This window comes from Octodon degus, unplaced genomic scaffold (assembly GCF_000260255.1).
Source record: "Octodon degus isolate 3935 unplaced genomic scaffold, OctDeg1.0 scaffold00143, whole genome shotgun sequence".
NCBI lineage: Eukaryota > Metazoa > Chordata > Mammalia > Rodentia > Octodontidae > Octodon > Octodon degus.
This window is the reverse complement of record NW_004524719.1, coordinates 1,860,302-1,877,176: the sequence shown is the minus strand read 5'-3', so window position 1 is coordinate 1,877,176 and position 16,875 is coordinate 1,860,302. Positions and strand designations below refer to the sequence as shown.

The 16,875-nt window shown below is 38.3% G+C and overlaps 1 protein-coding gene across 2 annotated transcripts in view; it reads left to right on the top strand.

The window, feature by feature from the left end:
- Cdh18 (cadherin 18) overlaps positions 1-16,875 on the top strand; it is a 357,410-nt gene that overhangs the window by 138,528 nt on the left and 202,007 nt on the right. For both annotated transcript variants that reach the window (XM_004641813.2, XM_012517046.2), the window contains exon 3: positions 62-181. In XM_004641813.2, the coding sequence (XP_004641870.1) occupies positions 62-181 (120 nt within the window). The remainder of the gene's footprint in view (positions 1-61; positions 182-16,875) is intronic.

Below are 16,875 nucleotides of genomic sequence, written 5' to 3'. Positions count from 1 at the left end.
GTGGTCAGAGGAGCCACGTGCCGTGTGCCGCGACACTAACTCTGCTCTCCTGGATACGCAGGTACCTCTGTGCTGCAGGTGACGGCTACCGATGCAGATGACCCTACGTACGGAAACAGTGCTCGGGTGGTTTACAGCATCCTGCAGGGCCAGCCCTACTTCTCTGTAGATCCTAAAACAGGTCAGTGTGTTTCCCACTAATCCTGCTAGGTGTGCGGGTGCGGCTGCACGGAGCTATTGCTGTGTTCTCATTTCTATGGTTATTTCTTTTCAGATATAGCTTCCCCTCATGGCTAGAACTGTGTTCACTCTTTCAAAAACAATGTCATTGAATAAAGAAAAATGTGATTTTATTTTTGGTGCTACACACTATACACACATCAATAAAGTCAAGTTGCCTTTGAGTGGTTCTGTGATATATAAATATTGTTTAGAACAAAAATATAAAATATTATATAAATTGAAGGATATACAGTATTTTTATACTTACTATTTTTAATTATTTGGCCGAGGAGTAAGCAATGTTTTCAGAATTTTTCATAATTTGTTTAAATCTGGTTATCACATAGCTTGTAACACACACACACACACACACATAGGTTTATAAAACAGTATTATTGAGCTGAGGAAACCACTATGACTTGAGTTGGGTTGATTTTTTATAGTAAGTTAGCTTCTTTAGTCCTCAGATACTGAATTGCTTAAAAGAAATTTGTGGAGAGTTACTCTAAAGGCATATTTTTTTCTTGTAAGAATATAAATTCTATTCTCTTTTCTTTTTCCCTGACAAAAAAAAATACATCATATTACATCTGAAAACAGAAAAGAATGGTACTAAATAGTTCATCACGGTGTGTATTACATCAGCATATTCTAAAAGCCATGGAAAGCAGAAGCTTTCAGTAACAAAATATTTTCACTAAACCCCAAGAAAAAAATGGGTTTTGTCAGCATCATATTTGTAAGGAGAGTCATCTGGGTCGGCTGCCATCTGTCCCCTTGTCTGTGTGGTGCTTTGGCATGTAGCTTCGCTGCCAGAGCGATCTCTGAGGCACAATGCCTGGTGCCTGATGCGTACATTGTTTATAAATGAAGGGTTGACATACGCACAGGTACGTATCTACACATTTGGGGGTACAAATTACTGATTAAAATGTATCATTAAATGAGGTAAAGTAGTAAATGGAAAATATTAAAATAAGTAATATAATGAAGTCTAAAATGAATATGTAACATAAATGTTCTTTCTGTAACAAAACAAACTTAATCATTGGAAACATGTTTATTAACTTAGCAATCAAGTCATTTTGTAAATATCTCATTTTGGTGAACAAAAATATCCATATGCATGAAAAGGAGCTTGGAATCAGTGAAAGCCTAAAAAATTCATTAGTTGATGCACTGCTAGTTTTGTTTTTTTCCCAACAATTATGTTTTAGTACTGTCAGTCTGGTGCAGTTTGTACTGTATTTTTCCTTCTAGTTGGAAATCAGGTTGAAATCTTGTTTCAAATATAATAGAAATATTGCTCTCATTTTCAACATATAATTTCTTAAAGAAACAGGATAGTAAATGTCTTCCTTGCCAACTATAGTTAGCACTGTATGTCCATGAGTTATAACCATAGCGTCATATTCCCACATATTCCTATTATATATAACCGCATGTTTATTCATTAATTAATGTTATATTTACATAATAGAATATTGTTAAATTATAGTATTATGCATGGGGTATGTCCTAAATTTGAGATCATTTATTATGTATGTTATTGGTTTAAAAAAATCTTTGTGTCAGACAATGTATTTTTTCATGTTTGCATACATGTTTTACACTTACATGTTATACATGCACATGGATAGCGAAATAGGGCCTCTGACAGCAACAGTAACTAGTTTGTGCTTGGTTTGATGGAAGCAAGTGGACTGATAACGAATTTAAAAAGTAATTTGGGTGTATATAATTATTATAAATTAAGTACATTTTTCATTTGTCAACAAAAATATTTATCTCAAACACAGCTCCTTACTGCATATCTGAATTATGAAACTATGATCTGGGCATTTCTTTGCTCCTTTTCATAAATGATGTGTTGAATGAACTGTACAGCTCCAGGTTGATATGTTTTAATGCCTGCATTACATCAGCGGATTCATCCTGGGAACCTATGGAGATATATCCTACTGACTCTAGCAACAAGGGAATGAAAGGTTTTTAAAGGGCTTTAAATAAGCAAGTGCCTTAGTCAGGAAGTTATTTGTAGAAAGTGTTAAGAGGGTTATAAAACAAAATGCTCATTGTCTTCAAAGCTAAGTTGTTTTTTGTAATTTGTGCTTAAAATTCCTATTACTGTGTAATTAAACATGCTCAGAATTAATGAATTTAGCTCCAATTGTGTCTTAAAATGACTGGAGTAAAATCCAGACAACACTGAGAAGCACTCAGTTCCTCTCAATGGAGTGTTGCATTATGTAAGAAGTGTGCAGTAGTTGTCACCTAAGGGTGTGTTTTAACAGTGCCAATTTGGTCTATCTTCATAATTGAAATGATTGCATTTCTGTACATTTCCAATTGCTTTCATGAAAGATCAATTATAAAAGATAATGTTTATGCCAAAATAAAGTACAGTGTCAAGTTCTTATGACTAATAGAAGAATTTATATTGCTTTGATTCCATTGTTAAAAGAGGTTTTCTTTGTTTCTTTTTTTTTTTTTCATTTTGTGTATTTGGTTCAGGGTCTCACTACACAGCTTGGACTCATAGTGATCCTCCTGCTTTCAGCCTCCCTAGCACTGGGATTACAGGAGAGTGCCACCACGCCCTGACGCGGGTTCAGTGTGCCCCCAGGCAGGGCTGACGCAGCATGTGGACTGGGGATTGAACCCTGGTCCCTAAGCTTGCCGAGGCAGGTGCTTAGTCCACTGCGCTATCTTGTCAGCCCAAAAATACATTTCCTTATCCATCATTATTTTATAATGAGGAGCTTCCAATGAGAACTTGTATTTCTATTACATAACTCATCAGTAAATTACTGTATCCAAAGAAATGAGATTTATAGCAGTTGAATATATAAATATATTAAATGTTTGACTTAGTGTCTCAGACATTTATTCTAAAATCTGATTAATCATTATAGTGAAACACAAATTTTCTGAGAAATTTATTGTTCTGACTAACTTCTATCAATGCGTCTATGACACAGTGCGGCTCTGTATAAAAAGAGCAATGATCATCTAAAATTATGTTTTAAAAAGTGATTACCATCTTAAAGGTGCAGAAGACTATAACTAGGAGATGCTAGAAAAACACACTATTTCTGACTATATTAAAGAAAACATTTGCAAGTAAAACTAAAATTAACAATAAATAATAGATTAAAGGGCCTGGGAGGTAGCTCAGGGAGTAAGTGCTTGCCCAACAAGCTCAAGGTCATGGTCGTGAGTTTGATCCCGAGTGCCACCAAAAAAATAAATAAAAAATGAAAGATAATGGATAAAACCCAAGCAAAGCATTTTGAGGAGATATGTGTGCTGACTGAGAAAATCATATTAAGTAATAAAAGAGCCATATTCAAGAGAAATCTGGGAGAATTTTTGTGTATTAACACAACTCAAATGTTAAACCTACCTCAGTTAGCATAATACCAACTCTATTAAAAATAATCAATGTGTTCAAGATTTATGTGCTACTTAAATGCCATGAAATTTCTATCTAGTGGCAGCTGCTGAAGCTGGTGATCTACTTGCTGCATGAAGCAACTACGGTAATTAGCTTTATTTACTCCCCCAAACACAGTGTAGATCCATCTGGGCTCATTCCAAGGCCTTAAAAACAAAATGAATGGGTTATGTGAAATGCCACATGCAGTTCTAACTGGGCATAGAAAGTTGTGGAACGGCCGTCGTTTGCGAGGTACTTGGTGATTTTCTATGAGCTGTTTCACAGACACTAGCAGAGGAAGAGCTAAGAGCTTCCGGTTCCCTTTGGCACGTAGGGCTGTGCCTGTTTCAGAGATACTGAGTCCTCGTCGTCAACTTAAGAAATCTGAAGCCTTGAGTGATGACAAGACGTCCAGAAGGATACACTGGCTTATGCACTCCTGGCTCTACAGAAGTTTACATTGCAAATGGCAGACATTACTTAGTGCCAAATGCTGTTAGCTCAGTCCTTAGAAAAATATAAGTATTCAGTAAAGTACGCTTCTCTCCTTTCTTTAAGTTTGACAAGAATTCTCAAGATTACTGCAGGACACACAGCTATGAGAGTATAAATATTATTTTCTGAAATAGAAGAAACTATTATTTTATTTGGCATAGGTTAATTCCCCATACTCGTATATAGTTTTAAAAAGAGTATCATTTGTTATCATTTGTGCAAAAAAAAATTTCATTGCCAGTATTTTCAAGAAAGTTTTACAAAACTGATAAATAAAATAAGCTACTAGAACTTGAAAAGTAGGAAAACGTTAGGCAGTGCGATACTCAACATGTTATCTTGGAGTGTATAGCTCTGGCTCGTGGTGGTGTCCGTAGAGGAGCTGGAGGTGTCCCATCTTTGAAATGAGTCAATAGTGAACTGGTCTAGATTGACACTATGTTTCTGTAAGATAATCTTGTGTTAACGTCTTGTAGTAGAAATCAGTCAGCCATAAAAAGAACTCAGTGATAAACCTTAATGAGTCTTGTAATTGAAAATACTGCTTTAGCATTTTTGTTCCTGCCCTTCATGATGTAATTAAAGCCACAGCTACTTTCTCTTATCTGTAACCTCCTCAGATTTCTTGAACAAAGAGCACAGACACTAAAGTTAAGCAAAATGTCTATGAATGATTGTAGGCACGATGCAGAGCACTCTTTAGATCTCTATGGATTCCAGTATTAATTTTATAATATTCTAGATTGAAAATTAACAAGTGTTTTCTGCTTCAAATCACTGACAAATACTTATTGATGATTGAGAATAAAAGTATTTAAATTATGGTCCATGATATTTACCAAAGTTAGAGGATTCTATGAATATACTTTGTCAGTTCACCCTCTTTGTTGACCATGCTTTATAGAAAATAATAACAAAGAGATAATAGTTGATGGCATAGTTACATTTTTAAATTTAATATAATTGACTATGTAATAGGCAAAAATCAATTCATTACCAACCCCTGAACCAAAAAAAAAATCTTCTTTCACTTAGAAAAATGAAATATAACATTTTAAATCTGTGGCATGTTGTCATTTTACAAATACACCTGACTTTGAAGAATTTTAACAAGAATTCTAATAATAATAATAACAATAATAGTAATAATTCCTGAACAGTAGCAGAGTGCATGGGAATGGTCAACACAAGAATACATGTATTACATGCATCATTTAAGAAATAATGAACTCAGCCATGGAGATAGCTCAGTGATCTAAGCGCCTGCCTGGGAAGATCCAGGACCAGGGTTCAAATCCAGGCATGGTGATGCACGCCTGTAATCCCAGTGCTGGGGAGGTTGAGACAGGAGGATCACTAGGAGTCTGAACTGCATAGTAGTGATACTCATTTTTTTAAATGAACTCCAGTAGAGATTAGTGATGCTTTCCCCAAAATAAATTTCTCACTTTGCTGATTCTCCCATTATTGTGATTTTTCTCAGGGCAACAACATACACAGTTAAAAACAAGATTTTCCTGGGGCCAGCGAGATAGCTCAGCCAGCTAACCTGCCAGCTTAGGCAATCCTGGGCAAATGCAGGGACGATGGCTTGATTCTCGCGGTACGTTCCGTGCCAGCCCTGCCCGCAGGGTGGGCTGAGCCGCCCTCCAAATAAAGATTTTCCAGCTCTGTGTTGCTTCTGCAACACACACACACACACACACACACACACACACACACACGTAAAAGAAAACCGCTGACAGGCTTCCGTAATAGTTTTGGTCTCGTTCTTTAGAGGTTGGAGCTTTTTAATCTTCTCCATTTAAGCGCGTGCTCACACTGGTCACGCGGGAGCCTGTTGCAACCACGTGACAGCAAGCGCACAGGGACAGTGACCTGCAGATTGGGGAGGGGAGGCTTTCAGTGAAGTGACTCGGTCTTGATAATTTTATTCAGACGCGCAAGAGGCTGATGCCTGCGGAAAGCACTTTGCAGGCTGGAGGCCGTCCTGCGCCGCAGAGCGCAGCGTGCACGCGGCGGGCGGGCTGGGGCTGAAGGCTGCTCTCGCTCTGCGAGGTCTGCCGGGCAAGCAGGGCGCGCTCCCCGGGGAATAACCCCTGCGTAGCTCTGTCAGCTGAACCAAACTAGGAATGATCCTTTACGTTGGTTAAAGATTTTTATTACGTTCTTTTTTGCTTACGAATTTAGGACAGGGTGGACAGGGTCTCACTAGGTAAATCGGACTCGTAGTGATTTTCCCGTTTTCATCTTCCCAAGCGCTGGGATTACTGGCGCGCGACCACCACACCCAGTCTCAATCGCGGTCTCAGCGCACCTTGGAGGTGGGGATGGAACGGTCACACGACGGTCACATGGGAATCGAACCCAGGCCGCTGCATCTGCTGAGCTATCTGGCCGGCCCTACTTTGGTTAAATATCTTTTAAAAACTAGGTTATTTGCTGCTATTTGGAGGCATCAGGAGGCTGAAATGAAAGGCAGTTTTCTTTGATATTATTGTTCAAAATATATATGTGACAAATAATTTTATTGAACTAGGAAAATACTTTCTAGTTACTATTGAGGTCAGATTACCGTCCAGCTCAAAGAGATTATTGTCACTAGTGACAGAAAGGAATCTGATATCAAATATAATTGTGATAATTACAATGGAAAAAATTATGGGTCAGATTTGTGCTGTATGTAATGAAATTTTGCACTGTATCTGGATGGATCCTTCAAATTGGAATGAGAATGAAACTTTCACTTAAATAAACTTTATGTTAAATAAATTGAAAGTAAATGAAATTTGTGCAAACAAAATTATGTAATCAATCTAATTTTTAATCAAAATTTGAATGTAATTTTTCATTGTATCAGCTGCATGTCATAATTTAAACAGTTATCAGGAGCTGGAAAGCTGTCCTATTGACTCTAAAATAGTAGTGAGGGGCCAGAGAGATAGCTCAGTAGAATAAGCCTGGCAAGTGTAAGCATCTGAGTTCAATCCCCAGTTCTACCAAAAACTAAAATAAAATGGTAGTGACATCTTTCCATATTGAAGTGGTAAGAATTGATGCTGATCAGTTATAGTACATTTTATGTAGTTTATTTCTAGTACAAAATAAATTCACATCTTCTTTTATGATTTTACCTCAAGCTTCCTGAATCTCACTATTCTTTTGAAAAAATATCCAGAATTATTGTACTGGCATCAAACATTCTTTATTTTTTTAATTAATTTATTTATTTATGTGTGTTTGTGTGTGTGTGGCCAGCTCAGCCCACCAGGGGATGGGGCTGGCTGGCATGTGGTGCTGGGGGATTGAACTGTGGTCCCTGTGCTTTGCTAAGTTTGTTCTGAGTAGGTGCTTTAGACCACTGAGCCATCTCACCAGCCCCCTGGCATCACACATTCTGAAGTGATTACCTGGCAAATACACCAAACTGCTTCATTATCATGGAGCAGAGGCTGCGGCAAGCCTCCCTCCCTCCCTCCCTCCCTCCCTCACCTTGTAGCAAGTTACCCGCCCCAGGGTGGGGGTAGCACTCACACACGTAATCCCTCTACTGGATCATGAATTAATCACAAACTCTAGAACCCCGATCCAGTGATCACATGAGGCTTTGGGGGGACACCTAGATGCAGTCCGTAACAACACTGTTCTTGCTGAAGGTTTATATAATATCGCTCTGTCTTCAATATTTAGTTTCTTAATGGTCTATGGAAAAAAAATGACATGATCATTGAGGATTTTCATTATTCTAAAGTAAATTACCGTTACCTCTATTCTGCTATGAAATGTGTCACAACTTTGTTTCTTTTCTTTTCTTTATTTTTTTGCAGTACCAAGGATTGAACTGAGGACCTTGTGCTTCCCAGGCAAGCACTGAGCTCTCTCCCTGGTCCTATCTTCATTTCATTTTAAACATCTGTCTTTGCTTATCTTTTTTCAATCCTACAAAATTTAGTTTTAGAATATTTCTCTGTGGATAGGCAAAAAAACAAGCAATTGACAGCTTAGAAAGCTTTGTTTTTGGGATATAATAAATGAAATTACTGAGTCACTAGGCCACAAGTAAAATCATTCTTAAGAATAATATTATTGTTTCCTTGTGTGTAATTGAAAATGAAATCCCTAAAATGCAAGATCCTCGGCGCTTCCGTTCTTCGCCTCTGTGTCCTCCATGACAGCGGTGCTTTGTCCGCCACAAAGAACGTAACAAGGTCTATTTCACAGAGCAGGACATCTCTTAGGGAGTATAGTTTTCAGTTAGGACCAGCTTCTAATGTTAATGCTCACATTGTATTATTAGCAAAATTACTTCATTTTTCAAAAGTTTTTATGTCTTTCACTGGGTAATTTAGACAAGCTGAATAAGGAAAGAATAATGAATTTATGACTTTCAAAACTGTTTCGCCATTCTTTTTAAATTGTCTGTCTCACGTTCTTTTTTCTGTGGTCTTGCACGCTTAACTTCCACCATTTAAGAGATGTTTTCTTTAAAATCCAAAGAAACACCCCCGGATCGCACCTATGCAGCGTGGGAAGGACTGCCCTTGCTCCAGGTGTTCTGCACATTCTGGATCTTGGAGAGGAAGCTTGACCCTGTTTCTGGGTCCTCTCTCCCACTTCTGGCTTTGGAGTCCGTTTCCCTTCTCTACAGTACTGACCAGAGTCATTACTACTTTGTGCCCCAAACACTGCTAACTTAGAACTTCTTTGGGAGCCAGACCTTTTCATAAAGTTTCAAACAACATGAGCGCTAACTTATTCATGAAAAAATAAAGCAACCCAGAACTAGCATATGTACTTTCCCCCACGCCCCTGTCCCCTCATCTTGCCATCTCAGCAGTTCCTTCCTTTGGCAGATCCTTTCCCTTTTGCAGTTCCTATTGTACCTTTCAGATTTTATTTCCTCTTTCAGGTTCTGATGGGAGTGAGACAATATGATGTTTGTACATGCAGGTCTAATTTATTTCACTTCAGAGTCTGGCCTCTAGTTGCATCTATTCACCAGTGAAAGCCTCAGATTTATCCTTTTTATATCTGAGTGATACTCCATTGTATAAAAATACCACATCTCCATTTTCTTTATCATTGCCTTGGTTGATGGACATTTGGACTGTTTCCAGGATTTGACTGTGACAACTTGCATTGTTATACACCTGGGCACACACAACGCTGCTGTGGTATATTTTCAGTTTATCTGATAATTTTTTTCTCCTTAATTTCTTATACAGTTTTTCTTTTTCCAACATGCATGCATTTATTTGGTAATCTAATTAATTTGAAGATAATATTGTGCAATGCAACAAAAACTGTTGAATTCATATTATTTGGTGTCATTTCTACTTTTTTCATTATTTTTTATTTTCCTTGAAAATAAATAAATAAGCCCCAATTCCAACTATCTCAGTCACAGGAGATTAAGTTATTACAATGGCTGCAGAAAGTTGAATCTCTTTCATTTCTTGGCTACACACCATTATCTCTTTTTTTCCAGAACTTGCTTTTTTTTTTTGTATTTTAGGGAAGGGTATTCAGGGTGTTCAGGGTCTCACTACTACATCGGACTCATAGTGATCCACCTGTTTACAGCCTCCCAAGTGCTGGGATTATAGGTGTGTGCCACCATGCGCAGTCTCAATTGCCCTCTCAGTGGGCCCCCGGGGTGGTGGGTGGGCACCGCAGGCCCAGGGATTGAACTCCTGGCCCCTGCACCTGCTTGCAGGTGCTTTAATCCACTGAGCTACTTGGCCAGCCCTCTAGCACAAACATGTACCACAACACTGGGTGAACAGAAGTGGCTTTTTTGTGTCACCTTTGTTACCCGGCAGGGTTCAGGGAATTTTATTGTGTCAGAGACTTGTAGAGTCCGTGTATGTTCTCAGGAGATGGATGATTCTGATCTCAGAGGGCATTCCAGCTCTGGTCCATTTAAAACACATATTTTTCATTGTGCTAACTAGAAATTTCCCCTCTGATATAAAATTCAAAATTTGAATATTACAACCACACTTCTTTTCCTGCATCAATAGCACCAAAAATCATTCTTTATATATTGGTTTGTTTGTTGCAGGGTCTCCCACTCATAATCACAGTGATCCTCCTGTCTCAGCCTCCCCAGAGCTGGGCTTACAGCTGTGCACCACCATGCCCAGTACGGTGTGGGGCCAGCGTGGCATGCTGTATCTGGGACTGACCCTGATTCTTGTGCTTGCCGGGCAAGTGCTTAGACTGCTGACCTACCTCCCTAGCCTGGAAATCATTTCTTATTTAGAAATTTGTATTTGTCAAACCCACCGTTTATCTTGTTTGTGTTGTTTAACCCCTCTCATTTTCTTTCTCAGTTTTTTTCCCCTCTTTTTCTAAGCTCGTTTTATTAGAAGAGCAAATATATGTCAGTGTGTAGCTCACTAGAAAGCTCTTGTCTGCTATGTGGGAGACCTTGGAGTTGAACCCCAGTAAGGCAACAGTTTTCTTAATTATTCCTCAGAATTTGCAATAATTGGGGACATTTGTATTATATGAATTGGAAGGTAACTGGGGGGTACTAAGAGGCCCCATGGACTAGCCTTGCTGGAAAAACAAAAAAAACACCCTTCCTATCTTAGTATGTGTGTTGATTTGGTAAGCACATTTATACCAGGAATGCTTCGCTACACAATCCTTGCACAGGCTGCGAATCCACTGAAATTTACTAAGCAGGTTTTGCCTCCAGCATTGCTCCGCTTCTAGAAGACCCACAGGAGAGTGTCATTCATTTGTGAGGCGTTCATCCGAAGCAGGAGTAGCTTGCATGTGAGCACTGAGGGCTTTCGGGTCCCAGATGCTCTGGCTGAGATCGTACACCTGCAAGCCTCAGAAAATTAAAGGGAAGGAAAACACTAAACACACAGCTTTCCAACACCACATTGTCGGTATTATTAAGATATCAAGCGTTCATCCTGTGTACCTCGGTGTAGTAACGCAGCCGTGGCCGTCAAACTGGCATCTGTTGCACACTCTTTAAACATTTATTCATGTTTTTATTATTTGAATAAATATTGATGGTCCCTTCTCTGGGGCATTTTCTCTGCAAGGTGAGCACTTAGAGTGGCATTTTACTGTCACGGAATTCACACCCTCATAATGTTCAGTGTCTTCTAAGACCGTCATTTGGAGACAAATAAAGCGACAGCGTTGTGGCTGTCAAAATGGTTCGCTGTTTTTCGTATGCCGTTCAGTCCTGCCGAACACTTGTGAGCGCTTTCTCCAGGTGACAGCGTGACCGACCACTAGACACGGCGGATTGATAGCAGGGCCCACCCAAAGGAGAGGGCACATTTTTCTAAGGCACTTGCTGCCTGGGTCCTCGGAAAAAGTCAGTAATCTTGATTCCTAGACTTCTTACGTTTACTTAGAGACAGATAAAGTAGAACTCTTACCACGTTCAGATTTTATTTTGAATTGTTTTACATCCACTATTCCTTAATATTATGCAGTATTAGTAATGTAGCTATTGTAATGTAGTTGTGATTAATATTTAGCCTCAAGATATTTTCAATATTCATATTTGTAGCACGTGTCCCTTACCTAAATACAAGTAGGCATTCTCAATAGACAAGAGAAATGATTGGAGAGTGAGCCAAGGTACTAGCATACTCAGTGAAATAATTTATTGGAAAGTAGAGTAAAGTCTCCAGTTTTTCTATTTGTTTTATCATTTCTTTTTCAATCAGTCATCATAATATATGGCATGCTTCAATTAAATCATGATTTGTGGTAACTAAAATGATGAAAGAAAATTCCCAGGACTTAGTGAAGGAGTTTATGGTTGTTCCATCCAAAATTACCCTTTCGTCATGAGTGACAAACCAATCATCTGTAAAATGCAAAAGTGAGCAAGTATTTTCCAAGATTATGCTGCATGTTCTTCATAATATATTCCAAATAAGCAGGATAACCCTGATATTTTTAACATTCAGATTCCACTTTCATTGATTTTCTTTTTCTTTATAATTCTATGATTGATATAATTAAATTAGTGAAATTTCATGAGAGTGAATCCATTTCTCTGTTTTTAATCCATACTATCTGACCTACAAAATTACATTAGGATAAGTGACTAAAAATCATCTGTTGCATTCTTATTTTGTTTCCATTACAATAAAAAATGAATAAAATGTATGCAGTGTGTTAATTATTGAAACTGTCCTACCAATTTGGTTTGAAACTGTCTCATTGTTATTTGTTTCTCAATAAAATTATGGGGAAAAAGAAAAGAAAACTGATGCTTTGCATTAAATTGTCTTATCTCTCTCCATAGTTTCTTGTCTTCTACGTGACTTTTCCAGTTGTTCACGTATGTGCCCCTGAATAGGATAGTAATGTTTGCTTCATGCAGCAAGCTCCTCAGTATTCACAGAAAATGAATATACTTCGGGTTTGAACTCTTGTTCATGCTCTATGTTCAGAGGCAAAGTTAGTCTGATGCAGAGTGAAATGATGACTATTTTGTGCAAACAATTCAGTCCACCTTTAAGTGTAAAACAGGACAGGAACCTTTTCAGGAAGAAAGACAAGTGTATTGAGTAATAGTCTGAGTGAAGGAAATGCACAAAGTACATTTAATATTAGTTTAGGCTGCTACTCAAGATAATGTAGACTATGGGACTTAAAATAGAAATCTTTTTTTTTTCATTGTGGTAGAGTTTGGAAAGTCTGAGTTCAAGTGTTAACATGGTAAGACTGTAGTGAGGGCTGTCCTCCATGTGCAGTACATGGGTGGCAGCCTACAGAGTGGGGAGAAAAAGACAGGGGTGTGGAGGGAGAGGAGAGGGCAGGAGGAGAGTGGGAGGATGGGGAGTAGAAGAGAAGGGGACTGGAAACGGAGGTGGAGGGGAGAGAGGAGGAAGGGGGAGGTGTTGTTCTTAAGTCTCCTCTGTCAAGGGCATTAATCTCATTCATGAGGGTGTGACCCTCACTGACAAATTTCCTACTAAAAGGCTCATGTTCAAAGACTATCGGGGATTAGGGCTTAGATATGCATTTACGAGACACACACACACTCAGTATAAACTAGGTACAAAGATATGTCATCAGAATATGCATTGTGCTTTGTCTTTAAAGAATATCAAGTCAGATTCAGTATCCTACCTGGATCTTGGCCTATTTTTGAGTACTGTCATCTATTTTTGAGTTAGATTCTGGAGCCACTGCTTAACCTTGACAGATTCCTTGTAGGCCAATGGACTACAGCTACCATGTCATCACGAGCAGGCACATCGAACTCAATGAAAACACGAGTGCAGCATTTGGTTCATGATGTGCCTACAATCGGTGAGTGCGCTTTTCCACAGGTGTGCACTGTGTGCATGCTGAATTAACCTTGCAAATAAAATCGTGCTTAATTACACCTATTTGTAGTAAGAAAATCGTGATCATACTGGAATATAACTTATATGCTATTTCAAGAGCCAGCAACATTAACTGGAGCACCGCGCTGCTCTGCTCTGCTCTCCCATGGCGCAGGGCCTTCGCTGTGTTCGGGACCCAATATAGAAGAGAAACAGATGAGTACATGACTTCTAAAACATACCAGTGAAGACCATCGTTGTCCTTTGCTGACAGCACACTCACTCCTTACACAAGCTCCAAATCAGATCCGAGATTTAGAGCACTCACAAATTTTTCAATTGCTTGTGACAGAAGGAAGGTTTTGTGTAGATTTCCATAAAATATCACAGACTAAGAGAACATGAACCCTGTGGCTGATTTTCGTTGTCTCTGGGAACTCAGAGGGTATAGCACAGGTTGTCTACACAATTTGCTACTTAGTCTTGACAAATTCTCTTAACACAGTGCTCATCCTACAGGCCATTACAATGAAAAAAGTTTCAGTGTCCCTTCTTGCAAGCAGAAAAGACAATTTTTAGGTACACTTATTCTAGAAGTCTTGAACTTTTCCCCTTGTATTGTTTTTCCTTGTACAAATAACAGGCTTTCATTTCTCAGGAAAATCCAATCTTATCGCTCAGGCCAATGTCCTGATAATTTTCTAAACCAAAGTGAGACTGTCAGGGTTTGTGTACTAGCCTTGCACAATGCAATCTGCATTTCGTAATTTTACTTGCCTTGTGTAATAAAAGGGAATACATTTGGGGGCTTGCCTGTTAGCTCAGTGTTTAAGTGCCTGTCTTGGCAAACACAGTTGGGCTTGCGGGACTGTGGTTCAATCCCCAGCTCCACACATGCCACACCACACCCGCACTTAAGGCACCCTGAACCAGAAAAATAAAATCCTTCTTAACTTTTGCACTGGCCAAATAGCTCAGCAGATTAAATCACCTGCAAGCAGGCTCAGGGTCCCAGGATTTGATCCCTGGGCCTGCAGTGCTGGCCCCACAACCAGGACATGATGAGACAGTGATTGAGACTAGGTGTTGTGGTGCGCACCTGTAATCCCAGCTCTTGGGAGGCTGTAAACAGGTGGATCACTATGAGTCTGATCTAGTAGTGAGACCCTGAACAACCTGTAGGCCCTTCCCTAAAAAATAACAAAAAAGAATACTTTAAATAACACATTAAAGACTCAAATATAAACCTATTATACAAACCAATATTCTCATAATAAAGGATGAATACATATTTAATATAAAATTTGGATGAAAAACACAATTTAAATAATGCATCTATTTTATATAATTACATTATAACAAATGATGAGAAATATTGAACTGAAATTGATCTATGGCTAGTTCTCAGAAGTACATACTTTAATTTCATTTCACATTTCTAATGACCAGAAACCACCTGTGGCCTCCTCTCAGTAATGAGATACAGGTTCTCAACAGGCGATATTTCCAGAACAGAAAATAGGGGAAATATTCTATAACTTTGACGTGCTTTGATGTAATAACTTTGATGTAATAACCATTACATTGCATATTTCAGTTGACACTCAGGTTTTTCTATAACTCAAGTGTAAGAAAATATATTCATGCTAAGTTAACTTTAAACCAATGCACTCATTCAGACAGTATTTCCTGCTTGTCCCAAATGCGTAAGTCACTGTTAACTGTTAAAATAACGTTTAGTCAGTGGAGTGAAATCAGCCGCTACACAGCAGACAGTGTCACCTGAGCATTTCGGAATCAGCAACGAAGCACGTAACTTTCAAGCTTCACGCTGTTATGCAAACCGATGCTGGCCATCTCTCTCCGGTAGAAGAGGATCACGTGTGGGATCTTATTAGAAGCCAGATTCTATAAATGTCACGTGTGTTCACAGACTCATTACAAACAACTGCGTGGTTCCTATGATCAGTCCTTGCTGATAAGTCTGCAACAAAATACCATGGAACCTAAATTTTGTTGCGTCTACATGGCAAAAAATTCAGCCTTTGCTTTCACTGAAGGTTGACTTGTTTAAATGTTAGCCTTGGCCGGGGAGCTGGCTCGGTAGAATAAGCGCTTGCCTGGTAAACACAAGGGTCTGAGTTCAGTCCCTGGTTCCACAAAAAAAAAAAATAAATGTTTGCCTTATGTACTCTGTAGAATATTTTATGAGCAAGTTTTCTGACACAATTTCTTATAGACTTATTATGAATGTATTTTAATGAATTTATTTAATTTAATATTAATGTATTATTATGAATATATTTTAATATATTTTCAAATCAAAATACCAGTAGTAAAAATATTTTTGATGTTTTCTTTATTTTCACAAAAATATTTAGCACGATGAAAATACCAAATTTAAGATAATGATTTAATTAAAATTAATTAAATTATATGAAGCTGCGATTCAAAAACCCTTACAAAGCATCTTTCAATCACAACAATATGATAGAATTCCAAGTCAACAAAAATAATTACATGGTAGTAGGGACAATTATCCCCAAGAAATAATCTATTATGTTGTACTGTAATTGTCATAAATAGATTTAATCACTTTGTATCACAATCTGTAAAATTAAAAAAATTGTTTTGCTTTGTTTTTAATATTTCATTCCTTGAGTTATGTTCAAAACATGTTGGTTGGGGTGCCACGGAGATGGCTTAATAGAATAAGCGCTTGCCTCGCAAGTGCGAGGGTCTGAGTACAATCCTGGAACTGGGTGTGGAGGTACAGCCCTGTAATCCCAGCATTCAAGAAGCTTAGGCATGGAGACCATCAGAATTTCAAGGCCAATCTGGACTGCATATTGAGATTCTGCCTCAAAAAAAGATGTGTTGGTCTGGAGAAAAAAATGATCAAATTCCCTTAAGATTTTTTGTTGAAATTTTCTCTCAGATTTCTAAATTAAAGGCATAGTTATTTAAATGAACTATAATGTTTGCATTTTATTTGAAATCCAGTCTACAGTTTGGACAACAAAAAAAAAACCATTTCCCTAGTGGGTCATCTCTTGGAAGAAGAAGCTTGAGGGAGAATACTGGGCTCCAACTTGGACAACTTGTGGTGTTTTTGCAATCCAGATAGCACATTCCCTGTGGGCTTCAGTGAAGTCAGGTACAATTCTGAGCTTCAGTTTTCTCTCTTCTTAAGTGGGAACTAAACTTCCGCTCCAGTGTTTAGCATGCAGTCGAATGGGCACCAAAAAAGGCTACACTGTAATTTCCCTTCAGGAAAGTAATAATTACATAAAAACATGCTTATAAACACATATATGCAAATGCATATACACGAAAACACATTGTAAAACATTTAATTGCATTTAATTTCTTTTTTTTTAAATTTTATTTATTTAT